General features: G+C 46.6%; 1 protein-coding gene across 3 annotated transcripts in view; it reads right to left on the bottom strand.

Annotated features, from left to right (window-relative positions):
* The window catches only part of MEST (mesoderm specific transcript), a 342,266-nt gene that overhangs the window by 57,191 nt on the left and 258,314 nt on the right, over window positions 1–26,761 (bottom strand). For all 3 annotated transcript variants that reach the window (XM_086918914.1, XM_086918913.1, XM_086918915.1), the window contains 2 exons: window positions 20,495–20,596; window positions 18,929–19,005 (listed from right to left, as the gene is read on the bottom strand). In XM_086918914.1, coding sequence (XP_086775040.1) covers window positions 18,929–19,005; window positions 20,495–20,596 — 179 coding nt within the window. The remainder of the gene's footprint in view (window positions 1–18,928; window positions 19,006–20,494; window positions 20,597–26,761) is intronic.

Genomic DNA, 26,761 nt, shown 5'->3' with positions numbered 1-26,761 from the left:
TGCTGTCTGAGGGGTTCAAGAGAAGGGCAGTCTAACTGGTCCTTCCCCAGGTCTTCCCTTGAGGGTCCCCCTGAACCCAAGAATTCAACTTGATCAAGTTCGAATTCCCTAGGCTCAGTTTCCCTCAATTCCTGTAGGTCAGCCTCCTCTGAGACTTGATCCACGACCTGGGGCAAGGGGGAAGGCGCAGCCTTAACCCTACCGCTCTTTTTCTTGGGAGGTGTCTGGTCCGTTGTTCCAGGATCCAGCACCTGTTCAGTGGGGCATTTCCTGACCTGTGACCTGGTCACAGCGAACACATGTGCTGGCAAACCTAACATTTCCATGTGAGTCCGGTGCTCCACTTCTGACCATTGTGATGACTCCAAATCATTGCCCAACAAACAATCCACTGGGAGGTCTGAACTAACTACAACCTTCTTTTGGCCAGTTACCCCTCCCCAGGAGAAAGCTACAATCGCCATACTGTGATTGGTAGTGACATTGCTTGCATTGGTCACCAGGAAGTCTGTACCTGGCATGATCTGTCCAGGGTCCACAAAGTTAGGCGTCACCATGGTGACGCTGGCACAAGTGTCCCTATAGGCCTGAGCCATCTTTCCATTTATGAAAGGCGTCTGTCGGTATTTGCCCAAAGTATTGGGACTTATGTCAGGGGACACGTCCACGTCCCCTGTACTGACAAGGACAGCCTGAGTGAGTGTGCCAACTAAGTTGTCACGCCCCTCAGAACCCAGGGTTAACCCTACTAAACCCTTGGGAGGCGCACTACCACTGCTGACTGTACTAGGGGGCACAGGTGCCTTAGGGGCTGCAGTGGCAGGAGTCTGCCCTCCTCCTTTCTTGGTGCACTCACTAAACCAGTGAGATTTACTTTTACAGTACTGGCACCATCTTTTGGATTGGCCTTCTTTCTTCTTTTGGGGAGCCTGACCCCCACCCTCTTTGGGTTGTTGGGGACCTGTCGAAGACTTCTGGTCATTTTGTTCCCCCTTAGAATCTTTACCCTTCTGGTCTGCTTTCTTCTGACCACCTTGATTCTGGCCCTGGTTCTGTTTAACTCTTGTACGAACCCATCTGTCTGCCTTCTTTCCCAATTCTTGGGGAGAGGTCAGATCCGAGTCGACAAGATGCTGATGCAACAACTGGTTCTGACAATTGTTTAAAATTTGTTCTCTCATCATCAAATTATACAATCCTGTGTAATCAGTAACCTTACTGCCCAGCAACCAGCCCTCAAAAGCCTTAGTGGCACAATCGACAAAGTCAGCCCAATCTTGAGACTGCGTTTTCTGGGTATCCCTGAACAGCACCCTGTACTGCTCAGTGGTTAGGCCGAACCCTTCAACGAGTGTATTTTTCAAGACTTGGTAATCGTTCGCATCCTCCACCCTTGTGGTGAGGAGCTTGTCTCTTCCTTTACCTTCAAAGGAGAGCCACAAGATAGCTGCCCACTGACTCTGGGGAACACCCTGCACAGTGCAGGCCCTCTCCAAAGCAGTTATCCATTTGTGGATGTCGTCCCCTTGTTTAAAGGGGGGCACTATCTTACCAAGGTGTTTCGTATCAAAACTCCTTTCCCTATTGCTAGGTACATTGCTGCCACCAGTGGGGACTACCCCACTTAACTGTTGCTCTCTAGCAAAGGCAAGCCTTTCTTTGGCCAGGGCAAGTTCTTCCCTTTCGATCCTCAGATTAGCTGCCCTTTCCTTAGCTTCGTACACTCTCCTCTGAGGGGACGTCATCCCTCTTTGAGAAGAGTTGTGAGAGCCATTGGTTCGAAGGGATCTGCCAGAGTCTCTCGACAGAGATCGGGCTCGTCCATTCCCAATGTTAAGCTGACCTGATAGCGGCCCCAGGGGTCCCCCAGTACCACTGTCATGTCTGCTTAAGTTGGACCTGCTTAGTCTTACGACTTCTACCTGTCCCTTATCTGCCTCATCCCCAGAGGGATCCTCATCCTCATCATCCTCCACATCTTCGTTCTCAGTTGCGAGGTGGATGAGGTCAGGATCGTCTCTGGTTCCCTCGAGGGGAGGCATGTCTCCTTCTGGATTAGAAGAGCTGGGAAGGGTCTCAGCTTTTCTGGCATCATAAGTCTCCAAGAGACCAATCAGAAAGGACGTTGTGGGGTTAGACCCCTGCTTGATCTTCCTGGAGTGACACACTTGTCTTAACTCCTTGAAGCTCAGCACAGTATATCTCGAAGGGATGACCTGTGGAGGGTCAACTGACACAAGGGGAGACTCAGAGTTTCCTCCTTTGTCCGACATACTGTTTCTAGTGTGGTGTAAGTGATGCACCTACCTACACTATGTGTTTACCTACTGTTCCCTTGCTAAGAGTTGCAGCCAAGGTGTGCTAAGCCTTGAGGAGCTGCAACAGCTGGTTCAGTAGAACTCAGAGTATTCTAAGCTTTAGTTATATGTACTAACAGTACTTATGTGATCTTTCAACAAGATGTTCTTAGGATACGTGTGGTAAAACAACAGCAAGCTCAAATCCCAACCGCTGCTCACCAATGTGAGAAGTTGGCCCGATATGCAACGTTCGCTATTCTAGCGACCGCTATGTATCGTTCCAACGACCCTTATGGTGTTTGGTTGTAAGTCAACCTATAGACCAGCTATCCTAGTAGCGTGGATACGAGCAGTCTCAGGCTAAAGACTCGAGAGGGCGCGTTAAGCCAGCTGTTTACCACACATGTACCCCTTGAACACCCAGTGAAAGGACACCACACAAGTGTTATGAAAATAAACAGGATATTTATTAAGATTCACAACAGCCCTGGACTCTTTATGAGGACAGGGTACTAAGCACAAACCAAATCTCTTAGGAAAATACTTCAAGTGCACAATTAAAACAAGTGTCCGAGGACACGGAAAGTTTAAGGTCTCGGGCGGACCTGATAAGGCAAGTCGGAAGCGAGGGACTCGGGACCCTAGAGTAAAGAGGCTATGCAGGCACCGAAATGCCGAGTTACCTAGCCACGAGGGCTGCGGCTGCACAAGTCTTACAGGCGTCGGGGTCTTCGCTGACGAGCCAGGAGCCGGAAGAAAGGAGTTGCTGGCCGGCGACCAGTGCTGAATAGTTCGTAGAGATCCAAGCCTGGATCAGAGTTTGATGATACCTGAAAGCAGAGGGGACCAAGTTCGTACTACTAGCCAGTAGTCAGAGGGTACCAGGAAGGCACCGGTTGGCCGTCACCTCGTCCAGGTGAGTGGGCGACGCTAGGCTCTGCAGTCTCACGGACCAGGAGGCGTTGTCGGCGACCACTGTGGAGGTGCGAGCTGTCCCACGAAGGATGATGCTGTCGGCGTCGCTGGGCCCAGGATGGGGCAACAAGCCTTGGCAGATCTCAGGGCCACGTGGTGGGCCTAAGATGGCGTCTTGAGTGGACCAGGAGGGCCCGGGGTGCTTCTCGCAAAGATGGAAGCAAGGGCCAGTCTGGAGCAACCAGACCAGCAGAGTTGATTGTCGGATGTCGTCACAGAAGGGCACAAGCCAGCGGCTAGTGACCAGACAACGTGCTGAGCAGCGAGCAGAAGGGCCCCACGCAGATTGTGGAGATGCTGGGGGACTGCACTTCGGTGCTGGAGCGGCTCAGGGTCGGGGCTTCTCGGACCCCAGAGCACTCACCAGAGAATTGCTTCGATGGTCGTGCTGGTTAAGAGCGTGCAGGTTCTGATGATGGCCGGTCCCTCGAGGTCTCGTCGCACCCACAGATCACAGCTGAGCTGATGACGTGGGTAGAGGTCTGAGGTGCCAGGGAAGCCGGTTCTCGTCGAGCTGGGCCGTCGGATTCCTTGAGGAAGGACTTACAGCAAACCGCAGAGTTCTTAGATGGTGCCCGCTGATGCAGGGTGACTACTCCTTAGCCACAAGGGAGAAATCTTGAGAAGAGTCTCGAAGTCCTTTCGTAGAAAGTATTCTTGATTCAAAGATGATCTAATTTGGAAGGGTCCCCGCTCCGGTCTTTATCCTAAAGAAAGGGGCGGGTACATGACTAGGTCCTGCCCTAAGGGTGGGACCAGGAAGGGGGGTAGTTACACCCCTCTCCCCTGCCGGACTTTCCCCAGGCCAGGGCTGGTGCCCCTGGAACTGGTTCTAACCGGCAGATGCGTAGTGAGCACCGGGGTGCCACTCCGCAGTCACCTTCTCGCAAAAGCCCTACCTACCCAGAATACACAAACTCTGTCTGGGACGGTGCGAACACCGCCCTCGACAGGAAACCCTTTGTCCAAGCTCTCCTCGCTGGAAGGACTCCCAGCAGCAGGAGGTCAGACTCGTGTCTGTGGTGGCAGCATCCATTTTGTGGAGCTGAGGCCTTAGTTAACTTTAACCGGGGTTCACAGTTACGTACATGTCGTGTCCCTCTAGAAGGGCGGAATGCTAATCTCGTCGCCAGAGTTGGTGAGAGGACAGCATCCCGATTCGTATGACACCTTACTCGACATGCCTTGATAACGCGACACCGAAGTTACCGATGTGGTACGCGTTATCATGGAACAGCCATTGGGTCTTGATTCCGCAAGCTGCAACCGGGCTCGGCTCGGGCCAGAACCTAGTTCACACGAGCCCACGCACTCTGCCTTCAGGATTGTCAAGGCCTGCCATAGGAGTGACTGATAGGAACTCGGGTGTCCATTGTATGGTTAGATATAGGGCTACTATATCTAAAGCAAAGTGTGATTACACGACTTCGCCCCAGCTGTCATGCAGCCAGTTGTGTCAAATTTAGGAGGCCAGCCAGGGGTGGCATAATACATGCTGCAGCCCCTGGCGGCCCTGGGTACACCTAGGCCCTGCGTTACGGGGTCTGATAAGGTGGCCCAGTACCAATTGGTAAATGCACCTAGGGTACATATCGTAATTTAGAAAGAGAACAGCCAGGCTGTGGGTCTGATTAGCAGGCCCACAGCCAGAGAAAGTCGTAAACCAGTGAAACAAAAGCAAAAAATCTGGGTGATCATAGGATTGCAGACCCTACTCTCCTACAGGGGGTACCTCTTCGATTGCGTTTTTCTTTAAGAGGACGCTCACCTCCCTTTTGAGGAGTTTTAGATGGTACGAGCGAGTCTTTTTTGGAGGAATCGGTTGTGGTCTCTTCCGGAAAACGAAGCGCATATCCATTGCGCAGTATATTCAGCACCCACCGATCTTTTGTGATGCTGACCCACTCTGCAAGGTGTTGCGAAGCACTTCCTCCCACTGGAGTGGGTAACGGCGCCAGAGGAAGCCACTGCTCAGGCCTTGCCTCCTCTAGGCGTAGTAGAGGACTGATGATGTCCGCCTCTGCCTCTGCCCGATTTTCCTCCTCTGTATTGCGCCTTCCCTTGTGGCTTGTTTTGAGACCATTGAGGGGTTTGAACCCTCTGTTGGCCTCCCCGGTTCTTGTTGGTCTTGAAGCGTCGCTTGAACGGCTCTTTCTTTTTCTCCAGACCAACCGCCTTCACTGTGTCCAATTCTGTTTTCATGCGGGTCATTTCCTGATCGGCATGCTCCCCGAAGAGTGAAGATCCTGAGAAGGGCAGATTGAGGATGCGCTGCTGGGCATCTGGTTTGAGACCAGTTAAACGCAGCCAAGAAGATCTCCTCGCACATACCCCATGTGAGTAGGCATGTCCTGCTAGAAGGGCGTTATCTGCAGATGAACTAATCATTTGGTTCGCCACCAAACAGCCCTCCGTCACTGTTTCCTCAAAGTCCTTCTGGTCCTCCTTGGGCAATTTCTCTTTGAATCGTTCCATGGAGTCCCATAGCGCTCTATCGTACCTTCCGAGAAGTGCTGATGCACTAGAGACTTTCAGGGATGAAGCTGCTGTGCTGCATACCCTGCGTCCCCAAGAATCTTGCGTCTTGCTGTCTTTGTCAGGAGGAACTGAAGAAGAAGGAGCGACTGTGTGATTCTTCTTAGCTGAGGCTACTATAACTGAGTCCGCCGCAGGCTCTCCCTTCACAAAGATAGGATCCGAGTCGGCCGGCCTATATTTCTTTTGGATACGTGCCGGTACCGCCCTGATCGTTGCTGGCATGAGGAAAACTTCTTTGATTGGGTCCATTATCCCTGGAACCAATGGGAGCAGAGGCCATCTCTATATTAAGTTTGTGAGCACCCCTTTGTAAGACGTCCAAACACGTGTTGACGTCGTCAAGCGGGGAAGCTCTGGAGCGAGGGCTGTCTGCCAGCGTTGGAGAGTAATCCCCTTTAGAAGATCTAGATGAAGATGAAGAGGAGGATGATGGAGTTCTCCTCCTCCTGTGGTGAGATTTCTCCTTCCTCACAGGTGATCTTCTAGGTCGTTCTTCCCTTCGAGGAGGACGTGATTCCCTCTGATGCTCCCTTCGTGGAGATCTCGATCTCTCAGTCCGTACCTCCCTTCTCGGTGTTCGAGATCTGGGTTGCTCCCTCCTTGGTGATCGGGAGACCCTGGGGGTATGCGACCTGTCCGCTCTCCTCTCTCGTGAGCGTGATCGGTGACTGGTAGGACTCTGTCTGTCTGCCTCTTCTGCCAGCTGCTGAAGAGGGGACCTGTGTTCTGGACTTAAGTACTTTCGTAGTCTCTCCGTCGCTCCAGAATCCTTCCATTTACTCAACGGACCATACCATCTTGGCGAGAGTCTTCGCTGGGGTGTCTTTTGCACCGGACTCCTACTCCTAGAAGAGGACCTCGATGAACCAGAGGCACTTAAGGAGGAATGGCGAGAAGCAGATTGTGTCACTAGGACTGTCGAAGGCACTGAAGGAGATCTCCGTCTCACCGGTGTTGGAGGACGTCTCAACAGTCTTTCCCTTGACTTCGAACGCCTCTGCGGCGTGATAACCCTCGACGTCGAATGCTTAGACGGTGACCTGTGGTCCCTCGACGTCGTTCGGCGATGATGAGGCGACGACGGAGTCTTCTCCCTCGACGTCGAACGGCGTCGTCCTGCCTTCGACGGAGGTCTCGACGTCGAACGGCGTTGCCTTGCCGTCGACCGAGGTCTTGACGTCGAACGGCGTTGCCCTGCCGTCGACGGAGGTCTCGACGTCGACCGACCTTGGTCTGTCGGCGATGGAGACGTTGTCCTGTCGTCGACGATGCCCTCGATGCCCTGGCGGAGGATCGGACATCCTCGACGCCGAGCGCCGACGCGCCGTCGACGATGATCCCTTCCTCGACGGCGAGCGTCCGAGGGGGCTATTGTTCCTCGACGCCGAGCGCCTCCGTGGAGACGTCGGCGGAGGTGTCACACTCTTGGAAGCCTGTCGACGTCGAGACGACGGCGAGTGTGATCTGTCCCTCGACGCCGATCGCCGCCTGGTTGACGACGGCGGAGGTGACTTATGTCTTGACGTCGATCTTCTCGTCGACGGTGATCTCGTGGCTTCTCTCGACGCCGATCGTCGCCTAGTTGACGACGGTGGAGCTTTCTTCGTCGTCGTTGAACTTCTTTTCGACGACGATTTCCTCATCGACGCCGGTCCCGACGTCGACGGAGCTTTTTCTCTCGAACTGCCCATCAGATGCTGTTTTTTCAGCGCCGAGCCCGGTGCTGAGGTTGATGGACGCTCTGACTTGCCTTTGGAGGGAGTTCTGGGTCTCTTTGAACTCTTCCTCTCTGTAGATCTTCCCCTCATGGATCTCTGGGCCAGACCATAGAGCCTGTTCCTCTCTCTGTCTTTAAGAGTCCTCTCAGACAGATTTTTACAATGTGAACAGTCTTTAGGATCATGATCCTCTGGCAAGCATAAAATACAGACCTCATGAGAGTCCGTTTTTGCCTTCTTGTGGCCACAAGAAGGGCAATCATCGAATAATGAGGGCATCCTGACAGGAAAACCTCACCAAAAATCGACTGCTAAGCAGTTATTTACTTGACCCTGAAGTTAAAAGTCAAAGTAAATCAAAAAATTGTTCTTTTAGAAGATTTTCTGACTGAAAAAGGCAGAAAAGTGTGGAGCTGTGTATCCAGGGTCCTTCCTGAAGGAGCCGGAAAGAACAACTGACCTAACTGTAACCCCTGAGGCATGATGGGAAGCTAGGGGCAGAGGTGCCTTAAAGGCACAGCGTCAGTTTTAGTACATGCAGCTACAGGTTAGCTTTTCAGTCTTTTTAGACTGGGTATTTGCAATGCAGCCTGGGAGCTGTATATGCTTACAGTGTGTTATAAGAATTTCTACTGCTTTCTAAGCATTAAAACAGTTTCTAAACAAGCATTGGTGTTGTTTCTCATGTTTCTAATGCTAATACACATGTATGGTGGAAATTCTTCACAGCATATTCCAGCTCTACTGTTTTATTTGGCTGAAATTGCTTATTTTTATATATATATATTTATATATATATGTATATATATATGTGGGGCACATATAATATATTGTTTCCGGGGTCCCGCGCATGGGCGGGAATATTCTAATGCTTATGACTATTGATGAGGATCCCTGGAAGAGAACTCTATATAACTACTCACAAGCCACTTCTCTCATCTAGTTTAAAAATAGCATTGCTCTGGACATCAAACTTCCATATAATTCCCCAGCTGAATTTTGAAGTAAGTATTATTTGACCTTCTCAACACATCAAACAACCCACTGAACCAACTCAGCAGAAAGTCAGCATTCCATCCGGTTTTCAGATGGATAATTCTAACAGCAGATTCTTCAGCATCAGAATATCTGAAAGCGCCAGACAGTATCCAGAATATTTTTTAGCATAAGCCCTTTGTGCCAATTAGTGGCATTGTGAGACTCCATATCTACTCTGCTCCTTTCTTTTCAGCACTTTTGTAAACAGATCCTGAGCTGGCTTTGAACTTTCTTCGACAGATAAGTCACTCAGCAGTAACCAATGTCCCCTCTGGCTTAAATCAGGGTGGGGAAGTGGGAGATATTTGCCAGTTGTCCAACTGTATTCAAGAAGCAACCACAGTACATCTTTTGCAGTTTCCTCCAAACCCTGGATAGAATCGGCTATATTCCCTTGGTGCTGAGTTCATGGAGAGTTCAGATCCCACTGCAGAGCCTGCATGTGCCATCTGGCATGATCGGCAAGTAGGATGCAGGAGGCTGCCAAGAAGCCTCAGAGCCATCCTCACTGAGACCCAGTGAGCCTGAAACATCAGGATCATAGCCAGAATGTCCAAGATGCATTGATCTGCAATGAAGGCCAGAAAATGCACCATATTCAGGAGGGCACAAATTAAAGGACCCTATGCAAATGAGTTGGGGGAATTTTGGCACGCTGATCGTGAACCCCACCAATGCAAAGAGGTTCGCCATCATCTGGAGGTGGTCCACGACAGCCTGTGTCACACCTGGTTTCAACAGCCAGTCAAAGTGGGGATAAGACTAGGACCTCCTACCTGCAGAGGTACACTGCAAACAAAACCATCACCTTTGTGCGCACCCGAGGGGTACTGGTGAGGTCAAACTGAAAATGCTCATGGCCCTCCTTGAACCGCAGAAATGTCCAACACCACCAACCAGTCTTCTTCCACAGGAAGAAATTGATAAGCTAAAGATCTGAGTTAGGACGAAGGTCTCTGACCTTTTTCGACAAAAGGAAGTAACGGGAGTAGCACCCATTTCGAATATCCGAGGTTGGGACTCTCTCTATGGCTCCTTTGTCCAAAAGAGCTTGATATTCATGCAGCAAAATGGGCAAATGGTTTGCCCGAAATTCTGCTTTGAAGAGGGTGGAAGATTGAGTTAACAGAAAAGAATCGCTTGGTATAGCCTAATTGGACTGTCTGCAGGACCAACCTGTCTGATGTTATGGCTTGCCACCCAGGGAGAAATGACTGATCCGGACGTTGTGTGCGGTTAATGGCAAACCAACTTGGCTTGGAGATTGCTGCCGGAGGAGCTGGGGACTGGAGGTCCACTGCCCCCGAGGCTTGAACGTTGTCTGTTGAGTTACCTAACCCGAAAGGGGGTGCCTGTTTTTGGGTGGTGGGTTTTCATGTGGTCTGTAGGCAAAACCGTGAAACTGTTAGGGATATTGCTTTGCAGATGAGGAGAGACCAAGGGAGTGCACAGGGGCTCCACTTTATTTGAAGCACTCAAGCGTGGTGTCTGCCTTCTCACCAAAAAGGAAAGACCCGTAAAAAAGTTACATCCATGAGCAACACTTGACCATCTCATGAAAAGCTCAAGGATCTCATCCATGTGAGCATCACACTAGTACTGACCACTCTACCTTCCTTGGTGTGTTTCCCCGCATCATTGCTGATGCGCCAACAAGGACTGCGACTTCTTCCATCAACCTTGGGACCCATACAGCATCCAAGCAGTCATCATTCCCAGGAAGCCGATTCCCCCATGATCTGCCCACGGGCCAGGGGAGGAGTCTTTTCATCTGCCTAGCTCAGTTTTACTCTGGTTGTTCATTCTTCCACTGTTCTGAAGCTGCTCTGAATCATAAAGGGCCGAAAAGCTTCAACACCACTGGTTGGAGGAGTCTCCTTTTTTCAATCAGTAAACCTTTCAAAATATAATTTGAGTAGACACACTAGGAAACTGAGGGTAAATTTGTCCTCCATGTGTGTTCCCATTACAGACTACCTCCTGTATGCACTGTGCAATCATTAAGAAGAAGCACAGCCATAGTATGTAAGAACAACTGGAAGACTGAAGAAAGTTTCTAGTTGCTACACAAAGTGTAAATTCAAAGCTTGTACAGCACAGTATTTTTACTTGTTTTTATTCATTTTAATCTTGTGTGATACATGTATAATTGTTTCACTCTGCACACTTCAGCTGCCTGAACCCGGAGTGACGATGACCTCTTGCGGGACCAGCTCTGTGAGCAGGAATGGGTCCATGTCCTCGACTTTATGAGTAGGAGCATGCCTTACTAGTCTTCCTGTAGTGCTCATTGACATACAGCTTGGCTTTGGTTCCTGGATTGCCTTTGGGTGCATCAGGGCACACTCCTAGCACGATTGGGGTGGTGGTCCAAACTCAAACACCTGAGAGACATCTTATGGGGATATGAAACAGACATTTGTTTGGGACACTCCCTACGACATCACTGCTGGGTTGGGGAGGTCATATGGAAGAGGTGGAGATCAAACACTTCTGGCCTCTGGCAGAAACCAACCTTTACATTGACTTACTGGAGTTGTGGGCCATTTGTTTGGGATTTAAATCCTCCATACCATCCATCAAGGGGAGACTGCTTCAGGTCCTCAAGGACAACACCATCGCCATGTGGTTTTGTAACAAGAAGGTCGAGATCCTGAGCTTTGTGCCAGGAAGCACAAACCCTATGGACCTGGCTGAATCATCAGGACTTGTCCCTGATTATACGCCACCTGGCAGGATCTCAAAACGGCAGGGAGGAAAAGTTCAGTCTGTGATGTGTAGCAGATCGCGAATGGCAGGTACAACGGAGGTGGCACAGAGAATCTTACAGCAATGAGGAAAACCCTGGCTCAATCTCTTCGCTACCAATGTGAACATACATAGTCTACGCTTTGGCATGTTGAAGTTCCCAAGAGGGTTCTTTCTTAGAGACGTATTCCGCCTACAGTGGAGCGCAAGATTCCAGTATGTCTTCTCACCACTGTCTCTCCTGGCCCGAGTTCAGAAGATCAGGAACAACCAGGCCCAAGTCATTTTAGGTGTGTGGTACCCAAAACTTCAGGTCATGAGCATCTATCCTCCAGTCAAGCTGCAGCGTTGGGAGGATCTTCTGCAGAATCTACACCTCTATGGGTGGAGATTAAGCAGCAGCAGTTGACGCCATTCAATCTTCCTCCAGAAGAAATCAATGTCACCCTGGCAGCCAGGTGTCCTTCCACAAAGTCTGGTTATGCCAGACGATGAGACACGTTTGTGGCTTGGTATGACATCCATAACAATGACCTGTTGCAGTCCAAACTGTTGAATGTGTAGCTGCTTGTTTTGTTTTTGGCCCAGCAAGGACTTGCAGTGGGCATTGTTAAGGGTTAAATGTTGGATCTTACTGCATTTTTTTATTTACTGGACCAGCCATTATTCCAAATCACCATTTGTGTTGCATTTTCTAAGAGGTTTGGGTCCATGTTTCCTCTGAAGCCCGAAGCCTTCCATAATGCAGCAGTAGGATCTTAATTTGGTTCTTACTTTCTTGCTGTGTATCTTGTTTGACCTCATACACAATTGTTACCTACATCTGACCCTGAACATGGTCTTTCCCATCGCAATCAATCACCTTAGCTGTGAGAGAGCTTCAACTTTGATTTGTCAGTCCAGCCGCCCTAAACCACCTTCTTCCTGGAAAAACTAGTGCTGAGGTCTACCTAATGTTGTGACTTCCTCTCACGTTGGATAATCCATCACACTTCTGATAATCTTTGTCCCACCTCTCCCTTTCAAAAAGGAGGAGACACATCATTGCTTGGCCCCCAAATGAATGTTTAGCTTTTACATAAATTCACCAAAGACTATCAGGTGGACTATCAGCTCTATGATTTTCTGAAGCAAAAAATGGCAAGGCACAGAAGAAGAGGACCTTATACATGTGGCTAATACTCTGCATCAAATTCTGCTACGCGCTGGCCAAGAAGCAGCACCCTGAGCACCCTGAGGGATTGAGGGCTCACTTCACCAGATAATAGGCTGCTTCAATTGAGCTACAACGTTGAGTGCCGGTCCTGGAAATGTGTTGTCTGCTGCGTGGGCATCAGTGCACTTGATCACAAAGCACTATTGCCTTGACAGCCAGTCTGGCAGGAAGGGCATTTGGACCATTCGGTCCTGCAGGATTTTGGGTCAGAATTATTCCACACAGCACCACCAGGGGGAGGTACTGCTTTGGTATCTATCTATTCTAAAAGTGAGGGATTAGCAGTCAGAAAGGAATAAAAGAAAAAAAAAGTTAATTACCTTTGGTAATGCTCTTTCTAATGAATACTGTAACCACAGATTCATCACTGCCCTCCCGTTCTGTGGAACGGACTCTTTTCCACCTAAAAAGGTCTGAATTTAAAGATCTGGACACGAGTTTGTACAACAGATTGTGGGGGTCCATGTCTGACAACAGGGAGAGTGTCCAGAAAGAAATTGACATTTGTGTGCTTGGGTGGCGCCTGTATATGGCTCCAGACGCCACTTCCGGGGTAGAGCACAGCAGACACTGAGTCGCACAACAACACCCACTAGCACATGGGGCGATGTTGAAAAATCTTCTGGATCCACTGTGGCACCGGTGATATTCTAATGGTGAGGATTCAGACGTTAGATAGAATATCTATCCCAAACATTGTTACCGAAAGATAGTAACTGGTTCTACATAACTATGCCGTCTGAGAAATTAAACCGCAGTGGTAAGACAACACTACATCCTGACTACAATACCTCAGTCATCAACTGCCCACCAGTCCATCAAAACCCATAAATCAGTGCTAAATCTTCACGCACTTGCACCTGAAAGATCTCATGCAAGAACTTGTCAACCTGGCAATGGCATGTCACTCTAAAGTCAATGTGGGCTTCCTCCTGCACTTAACCTATCCCCCAAAGCCAATAGCAATACTCACATTTTTTTTATTGTATGTTCCATAAAGTTAAAGTTTGCTGCATGATAAGGCACCCAAGAACTCGCTGAGAAGTGGTTTCCACACAAGAAAAGAGTACAAAAACCCTTGAGACTTAAATCTCTCCGCTTTTCACACAAAAACATCTTCTCCCACCACCTATAACAAGTAAACAATTATGCTTCATCTTCAAAGCCATCAATGTAATCATTAAAACCACTCGTCAATGTTTCATTTGGATCCCAGACAATAATGCATTTTGACTTGAAATTTCAATGCCAACAATCAGTCAATTACAAAACAAAACCGGATCTAACACTAGCCAGTTGCAGAAAGCAAGCTACTGGTGTTTCGCCCATCACTCTTGTCAATATACCGAGGTGGACCACCTTAAAATTGCTTCCTCATAAAAAAGTTAGCAATCTTACCACTCTCAAATTCACCATATTTGCGGACGAGATAACATAATTAATCTCCTCTCCAGAAGAGTACTCGCACCAATCAACATAGTCATTACATCCTTTTCACAGTTCATTGTTCCCAATACAGACCAAGCTGGAAATATCTCCTGCCACTGAACAAGCACAACCACAAAGACTGCTAGCTACCAACACTTTGCCTGCCAACAATTATTAAAAAAACATAATTCATCATCAAGTGTTCAACCACAACACCACAATATCACATCAATCCTACAAAGCTACTGATCTAGTTTCGGACTATAAAGCAGCACTGAAATACTGTGCGTTCATTACACAGATGGCACCCGTCTCATACAAAACCTGCATGTGGCCCCATGTTCACCTCCTCGTCACCAATCCAGATCATTATCCTTTTATCACAAGTGAATCTGATGAAAAGAGCACTACACAGTTTTCTTTGCACCTCTATAACCAACATCAACGCATCATGATAGGCACTTCAAGGTCTTACAAGCTACTAGAAAAGAGTAACTAAAAGTACTACAAGGGCGTTCTTGAATCACAAACAAAAACAGGCACCAGAAAGACTACAGTAATGGAATCTCCCTGATGACAAAGAGAAAAGGTCCTACGAAGCTCTTGTTCCAGCAGGTGTTTATTACAGCGCACCCTAGCAATTAAGGCAGCTCTGGCATAAAATATCTCTTATTACCACATTGTGGCCAATTATGATCTATGCTGGCACTGGCTAGAGGCAGCCCACAGTGGTATATTGTGGGCTTTCTAGGAATGATGATGCCTGTCGCATATGATATTCTGAGTTAACCAATCATGAGCCACCTAGGCATCATGTGGAGAAACCCTGGCATAAGTGCACTATCCTTAGCATACTATCAGCATCCTTGGCATTACTGTGGATATCCCAGTCACAGCAGTGGACATTCCTAGCAAATGTGACACCCATGCCTTCTTTTGGTCATCCTGAGAAAAGGTGGTTACAAGCTACCGCTAACAAATACAGTGTGTATCTCTGGATGGGGACTGTGATATAAGGTCACATGAGGCAGATTCAGGGCATATGAGACATTAGAATCTCTGAGTACTTAATGAAAGTTACAAATAGTTTTTTGGGGTCCAAACTAGTGGAATTTCTGAAAAACAAAATGCGTGTGTTTTGATGACCTATTTATTTTTGAAAGCCAGCAAGCTTTTAATTTGAGAATTATATTTTAGTCAGAATAAAAAGCTGGCTGATGCTTGGTGGCGTATTGACAATGCTGTTTACTTGACAGAAGATTGAACAGGACACGACACAAGTGGGGACACCTCATCATCAATATTGTTAAATAATTTGTGATATTGTTATCAGTACTACTCTTTAAGGCAAGACACTGTAAAGTTAGTGTAGCCTGCCTGCTTTATGAAACAGAAACATCTCTTAGCTGAGCCGCAGCTCTGGTTTCTGAGACCATGATACCCATCTAACCCAAGAGATAACACTGCTGCCTATTGATTCAACTTAACTTCTCACTTTTCCACCCTGCTACCTGCAAACAGACTAAGTTGATTAGATTAATACGGCACACACACATGGTCAATAACCAATGGTATTTATTTATAAAAATGTATATAGCGCAAACATGACCCTTGTGGGTATCAGAGCGCTTTGCAGTGTTTCATGAAATAGGGAATATAAAGAACATTGTTATCAATGGGGGACAAATTATGGTGGAGGCCTCCAAGAGAGACCGCCACATGGTCCAAAGTATACAAAAATACAGAAACATGCATGCAAGAATAAGCAGATTCATAGTGATCAGGAATGGAAATCGTGGATTCTCTACCTTGAATGAAGCAGTTGAGGGGTTCAGACTGATTTCAGGTGGTAAAGCATCCCAGATTCTTGGTGCGAAACCAGAGAATGCTCTGTCATATGTTTTCTTTTTATAGTATTTTGGTGGTTTCAGGAGTAGGGTGCTTTTGTCTCTAGGAGCTCTGTATCCACCGACGGCTCCAATGTTTGAGCTAGGTATCGCAGGGTGTTGAAGTGTAAGACTTTGTGGGTCATGCATGCGATTCTTAAGTGAATCCTAGCCACATATAGGAGCCAGTTTAAAGATTCAGGATAGGGAGTGATGTAGTTTTTTTGGGAACGTGTGAGGAGTCTAGCAGCAGAGTTAAGAGAGGCCCTTAGTGGAGTGAGTTTACATCTGGGAAGACCGCAAAGGGTTGTATTTCCTTAGTCCAACCTGGGAATCCCCGGGGCTTATACAGCTGACTTGAAGTCCTCATGGGGAAGGAAGGATTTAACTTTCCTTAAGAGGTTCATTTTGAAGTTCGCTCCTTTGGTAATAGAGCTGCATGTTCGCGTTCTTGTTGAGCGTTATTTCCCTTTGATCTTGTTGAATCTATGATGTGTGGTAAGCATTTAAAAGCTTTTAGTTGTTTTATCCAATCTGCGATATCCAGTAGTTGACCATCTTGGTCCATTGTGCTCTTCTTTTAGTGTAGAAAATAAGATCACTTATAGTGGTTCCTTTTTGTGCACATAAATATCGGTTAGAGATTACAGTTTCTGGGTGAGATCTGAGGAATCTGTGTATAAGGCTCTTGGATGCATTTTTAGTTAGGTAAGAGGTGTATATAAATCTAAAGGAGTTGCAGCCTATCTGCTCTAACATTTTGCTTGAGGCTCTCTGGGTGGTTTGTCTATGCAAACAGATTAAAGACCGACTGAATGGGAGGAGTCAGTTCAGGTGGACTTCTAAAAGTCAATATGGGCCACAATGTTTGAGCCTAAGTTTAAGTTCATATGATCAGAAGCTGATGTGTCCGGTATAAAGGGTGCAATTTCAGCTTGTAATATTTAAGCTTGGGAAGATCGTATAAAGCTGATGTAAAAGAAAATGTTTAGGTTATAGTATACTTTGACCATTTGAGCCTTCTTTAGGTCCATTGCCCCAGCCACCAAGGGGTGACGCAAATGAGCCCAGTGGATTGTGTGTGTGAGAAGGAGGGCCTGGCAGCTGGGCAGCAATGTGAGGAAGGCGAGTGGACAGGGATGGATCAGTTGACTGTGGCCATTCCAGGTATGCAGGCCGTGTTAAGCTGCAGGGATCAGCACCATGTGAGCAGCAGAGTCTGGTAGTCCCCTGGAACACGGGGATAGATGGCAGGCCTGTCGCGGAGCAAGATAATGGTAGGGATAGACTTAGGAATCATCGCTTGGTTCTCAAAATATTTTAGTGTAGGTGGAGAAACTCCTATGATTTAGCACATCTTATTACTTCTAATCAGCAGCTTCGATTATATACGAAAGCTCATCAAAGCCAAGTCTGAATTTCTCTGTAGTAACATTATTCTTTGTAACAACACAATCAAGATTTTATTCAAGACCTTACGTTCTTTTTGCAATCAATCTTGTGCTGGCCTTGCTGTTCCGTCAGCCCAAGCTTTCTCTGAAGAACTTCCTCAATTCTTTATGATAGAGTTCCCCAAGAATATTCTGATACCATACTCACAAGTTTAAACAACAAATTGTGACTCTAATTGTGATTTCTTTTGGGGGGGGAGACTTTCTTCCCTCGCCACTTGAGACTGAACTATTTTGTCTGATGCCCGATGGAGCTACCTGGTTTAACTATAGGGGAGATGGACCGTGGATTCCCTCCTTGGTCGTCACCTACCCTGTCGGTCTTCAGACAGACTTCCTTTCATCTCTCCTTGTTGTCTCTTCCCTTATCCTCCCTTTCTCACCTTCCCTGCCCCCTCCACTACTTTTCCCTCTCCTTTCTCTCCTCTTCAAATGTATTGCCTATTTTTTGATGCAATATGTAATTGTTGATCTTTTTCTGTTACATTGTTGATTCTCATGTAAAGTGCTCTGATACCTTCGGGTCTAGCCAGCGCTATATAAAACTCTTTAAATAAATAAAATAAAATACTTTTCCAACCCTCCCTCCATCTTGGTCCTGGGACAGTTTTGCTTCCACAAATCTAGAAGTCACCATGCTATTGAATCAGTTTTCCAGACTGTAGTTGTCTAGTGGCTTCCTTCAATCATGAGTACAGGTTCTGTTGAATACTGGCTGGTGGAGTTACACCCCTATTAAAAAAAGGACAACTTGGGTAGATTAGTAACTAGAAGTCTATCATGCTATTCCCTGCCTGGGAAAACATAATGAGTGTGTTGTCTCTAACCAACTATCGAAGAACCTCGAAGACAGTAAATGTCTTGACTTTTGCATTTAAGATTATTCCCAGCTTGTGGTAGTGAAACAGCATTGCACCGGTCCTCAACAAATGAGGGTTCATTACGACTAGGGCACCTATGCCATCCTCATTTCACTTGATTTGTCAACTGTCATTGATATGGTTAATCATTTCACACTCTTGCACCATGGTTCGCAAAAAAAAATAATTCTCGTAGTGCCACAATGTTTTTCATTGTAGTCCAGGGTCACTCTAATGGAGTTGTTTTTTTTTGTGAACCCTGAAGTTAGTTTTAATCATCACTTTGTCACTTGCTCTGCTGCCTTCACCTCTTCGAGCTCCACAATTGGGTTTTTAGAACATACCTCTCTTAGCACAAAAACAACCCTGAGCTCATCCTTCTCAGAGAGGGGGATGTAGCCTGTAGCGTGACTAGGTATCACGATACGAGAAGGTTCCCAATGATAAAGCATACCACATATGGCGGGTGAGGAAAACCGTCCTATAAAAGGGACACTCTTTGGTGGTTACGGTTCAAGCTAGGCTAAGGTCCAAGCTTGTGTCTTGATGGTATCTAAACTGTCTGTAAGGAACCAGAACACGGACTTCTAATCTCAGCTTCTTTACTTTATCAAACTATTTTACCCTTGTAAAATCAAGTTATTTTCTTTTACATTTGTTTTCATACAGCTAAAATGCAGAACATTGAGAAAATAGGCAAATTAAAATTGTAAGTGCTATATAACAACAATGTCATAGCTACACATGTTTAGACTTGCTGAGATACTCACATGGTACAGAGGCAGCTTCTAAAGCTCCAACCCAGCGATCTCGGTGTCTCTTCCTTTGATTGAGATACTGTAAAATACTGAGGACCAGAAAGAGAAATTGTCACCTTGTATTGAGTACCATTGCCATGCATATTGGTGCTATGCAGCAAAGCTTAGACAATATCACATTTGTGCTGAGCAGTGGAGCAAATAAGGGAAAATCAAGCCCTTTCATTGAAGACTAAGGTAGAAACAGCACAAGATGTTTCACAGGGTTTAAGCCTTGCTATGAACCACCTGCAATTAAAGTTTGCTACCCACTCATATTAAATCTTGGCCTTGATACTGATAATCGTCATTAAGAAATTATTTGACTGAAGACCATGTGGAAACTGTGAATCTTGGTATCAGATCTAAGCCTTGTCATTATCTAGGTTTTTAGTCACTTCACTGTGTTAATAGTCCAGAAGGTAGGCAGTAAATAATGTAATATCCTCTAGGGTAATTTGTTGTTTACCTTGGTACAAAATGTATGCGGATCCATATGCAAAACCGCACACCCTGCTTGACTTCCTACATGCAGAGTTCTATCTTCCACTGTATGCACATTTAACATACAAATAAATGTCTCTCCTCCATAGTTAACACTATATTTAAACTTTGCGGATCAATAGCTGGAGGTCTATACTGCTCCACTGCACCCCCTTGTTCCACTTCTCCATGCAACCCTTTCAGTGCTCTGCTGCTCCGCACAGAAATATAGACATATTTGTCTATGTCATTGTATTAGCAATACAATATCGTGTTTTTATCAAAACTGATGTGCTGTTTTTATTGTGAAGGGAAACTGGACATTATCTTAAGGAGGTGCCACACTGCTTTTCTCTCAAGAGGTTGAAGTTCTCTGCAACTTCTAGTGTAACAGACAGCTAAAGGAACTACACAATCAGATCAGAAACCTGCATGTTAATTACAGCGGTGTGTTTGTGGCTCCCTTCAAAGCTAATAAGAAAAAACAATTGGTCTGCCTTATAAATGAAAATACCTCTTCTTTGTTTTCACTAACCCACCCATCCTTGCAGTCAGTCATTGATCATCTATGCACTGGCTCATACATTCTTGCTCTTGTGCACCCATTCACTCAACCTTTAACTCATTCCTTTATTCATCCTCTTGCCCATCCACAATTTCACACACAAACTCATCAATGAAGAGGCAATTTCAATCATAGGCCAGACCTACTGGCTTTGCTAAAGCTTGTGATACCTTGAGAGCATGCCCTTGTTTAGGGCTGCCAGAAGGGTACATGGTCAATCAAGGAATAATACTAACGTTTAATGCTTTGCAAAAAAGGCATAATACCTATGGTGGTCAATTTCAGAGAAGCCACAGCTGAACATTGATTTTCCAGAGCTTGTTTTGGACAATGCATTGAGAAATCCTACCTGTAGTGACCAAGAAAATCACACACATGGAGACCCTCTGTTTCCAGTGCTGAAACCCCTGCACCTTTCTGCAGCACTCAATATATACACAGAAGTACCAAAAAATATGTACTGCAGTAACAGAAAACAAAACATACAGTACCTATCAATGACTAGGTTCCCATCATTTGTGCGGATGCCTGTCCACATGTCCCAATATTCAGCTTCTGATGGTTGTGTGTATGGACCAAAAACTGCTCCAATTCTGAAAATTCAATCAGTGATGTTATAGTGTTAGATCAACGCAATGTCCATAACTATTTAGAGTCACTGGGATTTATACTTACAATTGCAGCGGCAGTGAGTAAAATAGCTCAAGTAAATAAGAAGGATTTACAGCAGACCATGCTTTTTTTTTTAGCAAGGATCTGCAATGTGAAACTCTCTGCTTCCTGGTTAGGAAAAGCAACTGACTGGTCATTCACCATAAGTATCATTAACATGTTTCGGTTCTTTTAGGATATGGTGCGCGTCCGAAATAAGCAACAATGACAACACCACCTGTACAAATGGTCACAAATGGGGGTATTATAGGGAATGAGGAAAGAGTTTCACAATCACAATCATTTATTTTGAAATTCTCACAAAAATGCAGTTGTTGTGACTGCCTTTGTTTACCTTTCTTTGCCTCTTACAGAGTGAGTGGGTTCTTAACGGGAGGGAGATGCCGACACCGGAAATAGAAACTGGGAGGACTGCCCAAATTATCCATTTAGACCTATGAGAGTCCCACTGGCATCCTTTCTGTTCAGGTCCACCATGTGAATAAATGTCCACAATGCACTTGACGGAAAAAAAACTCAAAATTGAGCCCGGGGTAGCTCAAGCACAGGACCATGCTCAGGGAGCCACACCCAAGCTTCCCAAAACAGTAAAATCTGCAGTTTACTCGTGCTTAGTGGTCTTTCCGCCCCAGAGGGGCAGACTGGTGGTAAACAACCGCTATCCAAACTCCAGGCGCAGAAAGACATATGTCTGTGGGTGAAGGGGCTACAGACCCTTGCCTAGGCTGCCTTCCTCCATCCCCCTAATGAAGTGGGGAGTTCCCTGGAGGATAATGGGCTTTCTGCTCCCCATGGAGACAGACTGTGGTTAAACACCTCCTAGCTACCCCCAGGTGGCAGAAAGACTGATCTGGTCATGTGTCCGGGCACAGGCCCTTGCCCAGGGGGGCCATGCCCCCCACAAGAAAACATCCCTGATGTCAAGAATGGTGGATCCCTGGATAAAGGTTGAATGCCCAGTGTGGTAGCTAAACATTGATTTACTAGTGAACCGTACATCCCCTGTGTTGATTGGCGCACAGTGACATTCCAATGCCCCCCCCACTCATACCAATCAGAGGTGAAAGCAGACCATGCCATTAATATGCTCTGATTTCACTATTGTTTTGCTGTGCTGCCCGTCCACTGTACTCACTACTTGTAACAGCAAAAATCAAACTCAGGTCTTCCCTCATTTCCTGACTTTGGTTTAGGAAAAGATGAGGTTTATGTTGTTTTCACGTGAAAAATGTTATATTCCAGTACAGTGGATGACCCGTTGATGTTCAATGCGGTAAAGGGGTTAAGTGTTAGAGGAAATGCAACACAAAAACGTAATTTAATATTCTAAATATTGTCAGACAAATATTCTTTAGTGTGTTTTGACCCACATTAGATTTAACTCTCAAGTCAGAGTAGTGTCTTGTAAAAGTATAAACAGACTTCCAAGTGGCTGCTCTTTAAATTGCAGCTAATAAAATAATCCACAATCAAACTCTTGGAGCTGCTTCCTGCATGATTGAATGAGATTTGAGTTTTGGAGCCTGCTTTTTGTTTGCCAACGGGTAACATATGGTAATCCATCACAAGAGATCGACTATACCAACTGAATCACAGTTAATGAGAAGCTGATTGGACTTTCTAATAAATTTGCATTTTTCAACATTCCTAACATCGAAAGAGTGCAATTGCTGTTTAGTTTGGAAGGTTTAATAGAAGAGTTATGGTTGAGTTCTCATTACACCCTACTGGAGATGGAATAGGTATAGGGTTGTACTGCAAACAGAGCCTGTCTAACTAACTCTTGAAGCAGAAGTGATAGCTGTCCAACAAGATTAAGCTTCTACAGCCGTCAAGAGGCCCTCACTCGAGGATAAACTTTCTTTAAGCCTTCTATAAAGTCTTTAACTACTGGAAAATTGAAGAAGAATGGCTGATATGGTACTTTTCTGTAAGCAGTTATCGCTAACAGGTGCACTTCAATAGACAAAATATGCTGCTTACACTTTGCTGAATTGAGCAAGCACAACAGGACCATTTCCGTTTCATAAAATGGGATTGTAGCTATTTTGTCAGCATCACATGCGTTGCCTTTTCCATTTAGAGGGCTTAATATGATATAGTTGCAGGCCTTTTGTCTTGTTTCAAAATGTCTATGTAGGGGTGCGTGGCCAGCAGTCAAGCAAGATGGCTGCGATGTAAGAAGCTACGGCTGCCTGCCATAGAAAACCCAGCCAATCCACTTAATTATCCTGACCCTGTTATAGAAACTCTGTGGGGAGAGGTGCGCAACACAGAGAGACGTCCGCCGGTGCCCCTCTTAAAAGAAACGGAGTTCAGAGGACATGATCGCCGACAGGGGCCTGCAGCAGAGTTTGACACCGCGGGCTGAGGTGCTGGAGGTGTCCGACTGAGGAGGTGTGGCAAGCGGTGAGCCCTAATACTTCGCCCCGGTGAGAGACGGCATGTCTGGAGTGATCTCCTCTCCGACATGCCTTGAGCGAAGGCACTGAAGTGGAGCAGGCATTCAAGTCCAGACGAGCCTACTTCGGCGTGCTTTGGGCATGGGCATTTACCGTAACAGAGTGAGACCGGCAATTGCTAAAACCAACACGCAGTAAGTTGCGGGACCCAGCGGCTGCAGGCAAGTAATGGAGGGGCAGCTTGCGTGCCCGTAAGGAAGATTCATGGGGAGGAAACGGCTAAGCTTACTTTATTAGTACGAGGACAAGGGCGAGGAGAGCTGGAGGGCAACTGTATCAAATAGGAAGGAGTTAGAGAATAAGGCCTAATTCCACAACTATTTATAAATGCCTTATACATAAAATAACTGCCCAAGCGTCGCTACTTCCCCATGCTTGGGGAGAACTGTGATCACCGTAAGGGGGAGCCTCTTTCCTGAGGTGAGAGCCCACGCTGGGTTTCTGACAGGCCACGGAGAGGAGCTGATAATTCTCCAGTAGGCAGCGGACGCTCAACAAAGGTACCCCACCACCACTACCACCACCACCAAACTGGACTCGCCACCGCTATTTCTACTCCCTCCGAATAGAAGCATAGGAGTTCGAAGTACACTATCCAGCTGAGACTGAGTGGACACAGTATAGAACTATGATGTTCAGCAATAAGTGATCCTGTGAGGTGAATCAAACTAAGATGGACAAGTAGGCTAAGGCTAGACCTAAAGTGTTTGCCCAAGGTAGTGAGGGACGCCAGCAACAGGTACCAGTGGTGGAAGGGGTACAACCATTGAAAGACGGCACGGCAGCAATTCAGGGGTTACGTGAGACTTTGGAGATTAAGATAGATGCAGTCACGATGGAAGTCATCCAGATGCATACAGACTTGTGCAATTTGGGGGCTCAAGTGAAGATGGCCAAAGACTTACGACAACAACTGGAAACAAAGACATTTAAAGACCAAGTGCAAGAACCGTGACAAACCTCCAAGCATGTTAGAGGCCAAAATGGAGGATTTCGATGGACGGTCTCGCCGCAATAATACACGCATCCTAGGAGTGCCGGAACGGACGGAGGGCCCGTCAACTGACCTCTTTGTTGAAGACATGGTGCTGACCCAACGAACAAGTTACTTACCTTCAGTAACTATATATATGTAAGAAGCTTTAGTAGTGATAGATTCCTTAACTTAGAATTAACCCCAGGTGTCAGAATGGATCCGGAAAGTTTTCGTCAGCAGTACCCCTGCGCCTCGGAAGGTGGCGTTGTGCGTCTCTGCGTCCGTCGTTGGCATTGTGGTCGCCGAGATGAGGTCGCGACAGCTACTTAAATACCGCCCTCACGCGCTGTCAGTTCTGTACACGACTTTCCACGCCAGAAAACGCAGAGCCATGCAAGATACTGACCATTGGTGCCTTGAAACTAGGACCCTGAAAGGGTATGACCATAACCCTAGAAATCAGTTCGCAGAACGGGGAATGGGTGGGGCGGTAAGGAATCTATCACTACTAATGTTTCTTACAGATATATCGTTACCAAAGGTAGATAACTTGTTCATCTGAAAGAAAGACATAGTGATAGATTCCTTACCTTAGAATAGCTACCCCAGCAATAACAACCCCGGTGGTGGGTCTGCGATCCAAGATCAGGTCAGAAAGTCTCGGAGAACAGAACGGCCAAAGAAGCCGTCTCTCCGGACTTGGCTGTCCAGGCAGTAGTGCTTAGTAAAAGTGTGCAGCGAGGCCCACGTAGCTGCCTGACAGATGTCTTGCAAGGGGACACCACGTCCCAATGCTGTAGTGGCAGCAATAGCCCTGGTGGAATGGGTGCGCAACCCCAATGGAGCTTCCTTTTTAGCCAGAGAATAACAGGCTTTAATACACAAGACAACCCATCGGGAGATAGTCCGCTTGTGTACTGCCCGACCTTTTTGACGCCAAGGTATCCAACAAAGAGCGGGTCATCCACCCGGAACTGTTGTGTGCGGTTCAAATAAAACGAAAAGCGCACGTTTTGGACCCAGACGGTGGAGCCTCCCTTCCTCTCTAGAAGGATGCGGAGGTGGAAAGAAGGTGGGAAAAGTGACAGGTCTGCCCGATGTGAAAGGCAGTGACAACCTTTGGCAGAAAGGATGGACGTGTCCTGAGCACAACCTTGTCCGGATGGACAGATGGAAAAGGAGGCTTACAAGAAAGAGCCTGGAGCTCACTCACTCTCCTAACAGAGGTGAGGGCAACCAGGACAGCAGTCTTCAAGGTCAGCAGACGAAAAGGACAATTGTGCAGAGGCTCAAAGGGAGCGCACAAAGGATGGACGTATCCTGAGCAAAACCTTGTCCGGATGGACAGAGAAAAGGAGGCTTACAAGAAAAAACCGGGAGCTCACTCTCCTAGCAGAGGTGAGGGCAACCAGGACAGCAGTCTTCAAGGTCAGCAGACGAAAAGGACAATTGTGCAGAGGCTCAAAGGGAGCGCACATTAGATATGTAAGAATCAGATTCAAGTCCCACTGTGGCATTACAAAAGGAATAGGAGGGAAAAGATGATTAATGCCTTTGAGAAATCTGTTTACGACAGGGGACTTGAAAAGAGAGGGCTGATCAGGGAAAAAGGCCGATATAGCAGAAGGGTAGACCTATATAGCTAATTGATGTGGATGCAAAAATCTCCACTGGTTGCTTGGCACACCTATTTAAGCACATCATGTAGAACATTATAGACCCCAACTATATGGGCTTCATTGTTGGCATAATTTGCCACAAAAATATGAAAAGGTTCTCCACATTCTTGAAAATATCCAAAGGTCCCGAAAGAAGGCCTTAGTGCCTAATATGGATGCTAAAAAGTCATTTGACAGGGTCCACTGACCCTACCTTACAGGATCTACTGGCCCTATCTTGAAGTGCAGACCAAGGCTGGATTAGGACACAGATTTCAAACTTGGGTTACCTTAAGCCACAGCTCCCCAGCCCGATATAGTGAGAGTCAATGGTGTAAGGTCCCTGTGTCTATCTATCCAGAGGAGCACAATACAGTGAGGCCTTCTTTCCCCCACACGTCTTTTCTTACTGTAGAGGGAGTCGATGGCTGAGAGTGTGAGGGGAAAGACATTCATCTCAAAGAACTTAATCAGACTGGATAAGCATACATTTACCATGTATGTGGGCAATGTGCTCTTTACTTTGACAGACACATTGAAGTCACGGCCTGCATTGACTGTGGAAATGGAAGTGTTTGGCGAGGCTACTGGGTTTAGCCTAAACCTTCAAAAGTCCATAATATTGAATATTAATCACGCACAAATTCAACAGGAACTCATTCAGTAACATAACAAGGCTACCTACCTTGGCATTGACCAAAAACCCCCACAGCAGAACCGTGGTCAAAAAAGATATATATACTTTGAGTTGCTCTAAAACCATAATTGTGGCATAACGCAGGGCTCTCCTGACTAGGCCATGTCACAGCAGTGAAAATGACAGTTATTCCCAAGATCCTTTTTGTGTTTCAGGCCCTGCCTCTGCAGCCCCCGCCTATTACTGTACAGACATGGCAAAGAATGACAGATCATTTAACTTGGGCTGGGAAAATCCCATTGATGGTGAGATCACATGCTTGTAAAGAAACGGACAAAGGCAGATTGAGGATA

The sequence above is a fragment of the Lissotriton vulgaris genome, chromosome 1_1, assembly GCF_964263255.1.
Source record: "Lissotriton vulgaris chromosome 1_1, aLisVul1.2, whole genome shotgun sequence".
NCBI lineage: Eukaryota > Metazoa > Chordata > Amphibia > Caudata > Salamandridae > Lissotriton > Lissotriton vulgaris.
The sequence above is the reverse complement of the archived record's forward strand: the minus strand, read 5'-3'. Positions and strand labels throughout refer to the sequence as shown.